At 37.7% G+C, this 7,406-nt stretch overlaps 1 protein-coding gene and 1 pseudogene across 2 annotated transcripts; both read left to right on the top strand.

The window, feature by feature from the left end:
• The window catches only part of LOC106297721, a 4,108-nt pseudogene extending 1,087 nt beyond the window's left edge, over window positions 1-3,021 (top strand).
• LOC106296660 lies at window positions 132-1,551 on the top strand. Of its 2 annotated transcripts, none has more exons than XM_013732851.1 (3): window positions 132-512; window positions 651-779; window positions 1,251-1,551. In XM_013732851.1, exons 1-3 carry the CDS (start codon window positions 482-484, stop codon window positions 1,430-1,432), a joined length of 342 nt encoding a protein of 113 aa, XP_013588305.1. In that variant the 5' UTR covers window positions 132-481; the 3' UTR covers window positions 1,433-1,551. The 2 variants fall into 2 exon arrangements, with proteins under 2 accessions (XP_013588305.1, XP_013588304.1); XM_013732850.1 differs by having other exon boundaries at window positions 1,248-1,551.
• Window positions 3,022-7,406: the final 4,385 nt, after the last annotated feature.

Raw genomic sequence — 7,406 nt, 5'->3', positions numbered from 1 at the left:
CCGACTTTTAGAACCCCTCTATTTTAAGTTTCGGTTTTTTTTTTTTTTTTTTTTTGGGCACAACTATTTGCATTTAATTAATTAAAAGGAGTTTGGTATAATGCCATTTAAAGCTTGCTTCGCTAGGTCATCTTCTAAAGATAGCTTTTCACGGGAGCAAAATCTAAATGAAACAGAATTGAAAAACAAAGATAACAGAGAGATATGGGAGATGATTCCATGGAGGTCTGAATAGCTTGAGCCCTCTGTGATTGCTGTCACTAATTGCAGGGAGTCCGATTCAAACACCAAGTTCTTCATCTCAAGGGAGATTGCATGTTCCATAGCTGAGCGTATTGCTAGTCCCTCCGCCACAAGAGACGAGATCACAAACGCGTAAGGGGTACTGTGAGAGACGAACCTCTCATTCTGATTACGGGAGAAGCTCCAGGCCAGACCAGCCGTGGATTGTTCCTTCTTCCAAGCTGCATCTGATTTGCAGATGATCCAATCAACTGGGTCTCGGGGAGAAGGTAATTTCTTTCTCTGCGAATTGACGCTATCTTTAGCCGGTTGGGCCTGTTGCCATTCCTTCGCATCTAAGATCGCCTTTAGAACTGAGTCTTGGGCAGAGAAGTTCCTATTCTGAAATATTTTTTGATTTCTCGCAGACCAGATGACCCAGGTCGCGAGGGGGGTTTGCCACAGCCCGATTGGTGGGAGCGTGGTGTTGGCTAGTAGCCTTTTCCATCCAGAGTCGAAGTCAGTCGTTGCTAGCGGGTCAAACGGCTCTGAGAAAGGTATCAAATTCCAAACTTCAACTGCATACGGGCATAAGAAAAATAGGTGTAGGATAGATTCTTCCCTGTTGCAGTGTGGGCATTTAGCGCCGGTTAAGATCTGTCTTGCTTCCAATCTCTCTCCAACTGGAATGGCTCCATGTTTGACTTTCCAAATAAAAAGCCTTAGCTTAGGGGATACTGATAGCTTCCACACTTCATTCACCCAGTCTCTAGTGGGGGTCTGAGCTTCCGTTTCTGCCTGATGATAGTTTTCGATTGCTGAAAAGTATCCTGTTCTTGTAGAGTAGGAGCCTGAGTTTTGTTTGAGCCAGATTTGTTTATCTTTTCCTCCCCATTTGCTCGGTTTGATTAGGAGAATCTTCTCTAGATGCTGCGAAAATAGGTTGGCGATCTTTTCTCTGTCCCATTCTTGTGAGTTCTCTAGAAATAAATCTGAGACTTTCAGATCCTTACTCCTCTCCGTAGCAGGCCCCATAGGACATTCCCTAGCTGAAGACGACAACCAAGGATCTTGCCATACAAATACATCTTTCCCATCTCCAATTGCCCATCCAAGGTGTGCCTTGATAAGGTCCCTTCCGATGAGAATTCCACGCCATCCATGGGAGCAGCTAGCCGGTGGTGAGACATCTAGAAAGTTCTGCTCATGAAAATACTTACCAGCTAGGACCCGAGAGAGTAGGCAGTCTGGTTCTGTTATCAAACGCCAGCTTATTTTTGCTAGTAGGGCATCGTGGTTACAACCAGATTTTCATGAACAATTACAGTGCTTTGGGACAAAACCTAGAGACAAGCAACTCTGAAGGGGAGATACTTTTTGCTATCATCATTTGTGTCTCTGGTGTACTCTTGTTTGCTGTGCTCATTGGAAATGTTCAGGTAATAGACACACTCACACCTCATCACAAAGATATTGATCTTGTATATATCTGAATTCATTTATTGGTGATCACAGAAGTACTTGCAATCAACTACTATAAGAGTAGATGAATGGGAGGAGAAGAAGAGAGACACAGAAAAATGGATGTCCTATAGGAAGCTACCAGAGAATATAAAGGAACGCATTAGGAAATACGAAGACTATAAATGGCAAGAAACTAGAAGCACAGAAGAGGAAGCTCTTCTTCGTAGCCTTCCCAAAGATATCAGGCTCGAAACCAAACACCATTTTTACATGAAGTTATTGAAGCGTGTAAGATCCCATACTCATGTTTCTCTCGCTGTTTCCCAATATAGTTAGTTTTTAGAGTACGTATGATTTTTGGGTTTTCAGGTTCCTTGGCTCTCCTTCATGGATGATGGTTGGCTACTAGAAGCACTGTGTGATCGGGTGAAGCCTGTGTTCTACTCGGAAAATAGCTACATAGTGCGAAAAGGTGCCCCGGTTGAGGAAAGTTTATTGTAACTAGAGGCGAACTGATAAGCACGACAGAATCTTTTGAAACATATTCTAGTTCTCACATTCGTCTCACAAAAGGTGACATATGTGGAGATCTTCTCTTCTGGGTTCTAGATCCTCATCCTTCTTCTCGCGTTCCCAGCTCAGTTAGAACCGTTATAACTGTTACCGATGTTGAAGGCTTCATACTCTTGCCTGATGATGTCAAGTTTGTAGCTTCCCATTTGAATCGCTTACATAGCGTCAAACTCAAACACATGTTCAGGTAAAGCTTCAAACCCTTAATACTTAAGTGTATTTGTTTTTTTTTAATACCTAAATAAGTAAATCACAGGACTCAGTCTCCCTTCTTGGTAATGTTGTCATACAATTTGTAGATACTATTCAATGTCTTGGATGTCATGGGGAGCATGCTACATACAGGCAGCATGGAGAGCACATTGCCGAAGGAAGGCTTCTAAGACCTTACGCGCCAAAAAGGACAAACAACAAATTCAACAAGACGTACAACTCAATCTAGGGGCAACACTCTATGTCTCGAGGTTTGTCTCTAAAGCTTTGCGAAATCGACAGGATGACTCAGCGGAGTGTTCTAGCTTCTCGCAGATGTTACCTCTAGTACCTCATAAACCAGCTGATCCCGAGTTCTCAAAGGAGGAAGCATAGTTTTGAACTAAACGTTATTTACTCTTCTGTAGTAATTGTTATTGACTGGTATTCACTATGTGGTCGTGTGTAAATGTAAACTGTATGTCAAAAACAAGAATCATGGAAAAACAAAGTAGAATTATGTTTCTTGTTAAAATCTGCTAAAAATTAGTTTAAATCTGAAATAGCCACAAGAAGTTGTACATGATCAGAGACTTCAATGGGAGAGAGTTACTAGTCATGAATCAAATATGATTCACTTCTTATTAGCCATAGTCATTCGGAGACCTATTTAAATCCATGACAGTTCTTTCAAGTGTCGGGTTATTCAGGTTTTGAAATCGGTTCTCATTCAAATATAATTTTGGGTTGGGTTCAGTAGGGATGGGGGTTTGAATGAGTAAGGGCATATTAGTTTCTACATCCAAATGATTCATCGGAATGAAGATGAGAGTTTTGTACTTTTAGGCACTAAAAGTGTAATTCATCCGGATGGATCATCCGGATGACTTTCGGAAATATAGGCTTAATTTTAAAGTTCATTCAGTCAATCCAATTTGGACCATTTAGATGGAGATGGTTCATTCAATATAGTATAATGTCTATTATGCCCCTGATGTAATTCAAAAATTACAAACAAAAACATAATATCATTTTGCCACACACGAAAACCGACAAAACCACAAAAACGCATTTTCCCGCGAAAACCTAAAATCAAAATTTTCACGCCAAAACCCTAAATACGCATTTCCGCACAAAATTGCAAAAATGTGATTTCCCGCCAAAATTGCAAAAACGTGTTTTCATGCCAAAATCACAACTTGTTTTCACGCCAAAACCCCAAAACGCATTTTTCCGCCAAAACACAAAAACACGTTTTCCCGCCAAAACCACAAAACATGTTTTCCCGCCAAAACCAAAAAATGCATTTTCTCATCAAAATGCATTTCCCGCCAAAACCGATTCTCGTGAAAACCGCAAAAAACATATTTTCCCGCCAAAACGCATTTTCCGCGAAACCCGAAAAACACGTTTTCATGCCAAAACTACAATAACGCGTTTTCACGCCAAAAACGCAAAAACGTGTTTTCCCGCCAAAATCGTAAAACATGTTTTCTCGCCAAAACCAAAAATTGTTGTTTTCCTGCCAAAACCGAAAAATCTTGTTTTCCCCCAAAAACCGGAAAACGTGTTTTCCCGCCAAAACCGAAAATCTCGTTTTTTCGCCAAACCGCAAAAACGCATTTTCCCACCAAAACCACAAAACAGTTTTCTCGCCAAAACCAAAAATTATATTTTCTCGCCAAAACCAAAAAAATCCCGTTTTCCCGCAAAAATCGAAAAACGCGTTTTCCCGCTTGAACCAAAAAATCTTGTTTTCCCGCCAAAACCGCAAAAATACTTTTTCTCGACAAAACCAAAAATTGTATTTTCCCGCCAAAATCAAAAAATCTCGTTTTCCCGTCAAAATCGAAAAATCTCATTTTTCGTCAAAACCGAAAAATCTCGTTTTTTCGTCAAAACCGAAAAATCTCGTTTTTCGTCAAAACCAAAAAATCTCTTTTTTTCGTCAAAACCGAAAAATCTCGTTTTTCGTCAAAACCGAAAAATTTCGTTTTTCGTCAAAACCGAAAAATTTCGTTTTCCGGCCAAAAATTTCGTCGGTTTATTATTAATACTCTTTTAGTTTGAAACTTTAAAGTTTTTTTTTCAAATACATGTTTATCAAAAAAAAATTTATTAGAAGTTATTATCGTAGTAAATTTTAACATATGATTAAATCAAGACAAGAGTATTTTGGTAATTTCTTTACTAAACTCATTTGGATGGAAATGAAAATAAAGAAACAAACATAAAATTCATTTAGATGATTCATTTAGATGAACCATCTGGATGGACAAACAAAGAGTCTCAAAAATCTGAATGGATCATCTGAATAGATCATACAAATGGATCATCTTGATGGAGATGACATATGGTGAAACGAAGAGCCCCTAACTTGTTTGAGACTAGAGCCAAAAACCAACAAGAGTCACAATCCTTCCGGAAACAAGATGTTTTTATATTATGTCTGATTCCAAAGTGCTTTCCCAGATGTTTTCTATTAACATTATCACCTCTTAGGAAAAAGCATATCCATGAAATTCAAAAGGCTGTCCATTCTATTAAACGATCTAAAGTGACAAAATACAGACACTACATTCCGAATGATCTACAGTGACAAAATACAAACTACAATATTTTGTAACGATCTTAAGTGACAAAATACAATATTTTGTAACATTCATCATATTAACAACTGATATAATTTATCCTATTGTTTTAAGCATTTGTTGCAGTTGATGACCATGATCATCGCTTTGATACATATATGACTATGAAAGATGTACTTTGGTTTAGATATCAATGAATTCAGCAAACTAGATCATTACTTTTTCTGAATTTTGAGTGAATCTTGACTTCTGCTTTTAACTTGTAAACGTTGTCGAAAATTTCTTGCAGAAGACAGCTCAAAATGGAGAACACCAGGAGGATTAAGCAAGAAGCACCACTACCTCTTCATCTAGGGATCTTTAAGATGCGGGGAGACCATGCGGTTGTTATAAATGGTGTGCCTGATGAACCTTAAATCAAGCGACACTGTAGGATTTGGGGAATGGCTCGTAGGTGGAGAAGTTCGGAAAATTTTCCTGGGTTATAGTACTATTCTGGTACGCTGACAAAAGTTCGACAAAGCTTGACTGGTCTGAGCTAGAAGAAGTGCTTTTACCTTTAAATTTGACCATCCCATTGAGTTCAGTCTCTCTTAGGGTCATCAAGATTTGACGACAACCTGTGCTTATAACGTTAGACCAAGAACTCCACCGTAGAAGGGTCCGGCTTATCGTGCAAAGTGAATATGGTGAAGCAGGAAGAGAGAAGGTTACAACACCCTTGTGCCTTAAAATTGGAAACTTTTTGAATAGACTTTTGAATTCTCACGGGATCATATGATAACCATTTGAATTTTTGATCATTTAATAAAAAACAGTGTTAAGCCTAACATTAGATATCGCTGAGCCTATGCCCAATATAGATATCAGGTTTAAAATCACTGTTAAGCCATATATATATATATGACAATCTGAGGCTGTTGACCAATTGTGAAAATTTAGAATAACAAGGTAGAAAATGTTTGGAAAAAATATGAAATTGACAAGAGGTGGGGAGACATATATGACACAATCTACAGAAAGCTCTCACACATATATCTAACATTGTTAATGTCATATCTGAAAAAAAATGCTTTCATCATTAATAAGTAACTAATATAAATAGTCACTAGAAGAAAAATGGCTTTTTTTAGCGGCTGAAAAACGCTATCTAAAGATACCATAGCGTTTTAACAAGCGCTATATCATCGCCCGTTATAATAGGTCACACACTTTAGATAGCGGTTTATTGCATTGCTATCGTATTACGAGATATAATAGCGTTTTTCTCTATGCAATAAAATATTCTTTTACATCATTTCATTTATGCTATTATTTATATAATTATAAATACATATATTAATTGTTATTTTTAATATTATAATTGCAATTAACTAAATGCAATTATTTTTTAGTATGCTTTTATACGAAATAGAAATAATAATAATAATTTTATTAATAAATTACAAAAATTTTGTATTACACTAAACCGAAGCAAAAAAAAATCTAAACTAAACCAAAGCAAAAACTGATACACTAAATATGAATCTTTGCTACTGCCAAGTTAACAGTTGTGATTATAGTACTTTAGATTCAATCCAGAGGACCAGTCTACACTTTACTCTTATAAATTTCAATATCAAGCTAAGAAGAAAATGGTTTTCAATTCGATTGGTGACGCGGAAAACAAGTAAACTAGAGTTTGATTCAATTTAACAAGAAGCTAGCCTAGGGTATTTCATTGGGTGTTGAGCGAGAGCCAAACAATTATTCAAGCGCGATGCAGTGCTTTCTAGAACTCGGATCACTCAGCTGGAACACCCCACTGTCGTGGTGGTGGTCTCTTTGCTGGTCGATCCCATCATCTAACTGTCGTTGAGATGAGAACAACTGCAAGCCTTAGAGATCAGGCCCGATCAGTTCACTTACTACCCTAATATCTACTTTCGTTGATTAGGGATACTAAGCTCATTCAATACATGTCAAGCTATCTCCTAAGCGGTTAGCTAGGCGATAAACTTAGGATCTAACATCAAATGATCAGATTAATGGAAGCCTTAAGGATAGTATGAATGAAGAATAATCAAGAATAGCTTATCTATGTTTAGCTCATATTTCAACACCCTAAAAACCCTAGGCGAGCTAGATCACTACTCGATCATGGTGCAAGCAATCAAAGACATAGATTCTGAATGAAACTGCATAATAATAAGAGTAGTAAACAAAGGGTTCAGATGGTCTTCTCTATGCGAGAATGGATTCTTCTCCCTTACAAGTTGCAGATCGCAAAAGCTAATAGTTCTCTTGTAAAAACTAGCGTAGAAAATAAAAAATAGGATAGGTGGCGTCTTTTATGGAGGCGCCAATAGGTAGAAAAGATATTAG

Source organism: Brassica oleracea, chromosome C6 (assembly GCF_000695525.1).
Source record: "Brassica oleracea var. oleracea cultivar TO1000 chromosome C6, BOL, whole genome shotgun sequence".
Taxonomy (NCBI): Eukaryota; Viridiplantae; Streptophyta; class Magnoliopsida; order Brassicales; family Brassicaceae; genus Brassica; species Brassica oleracea.
This window is presented reverse-complemented; position numbering and strand designations above follow the sequence as displayed.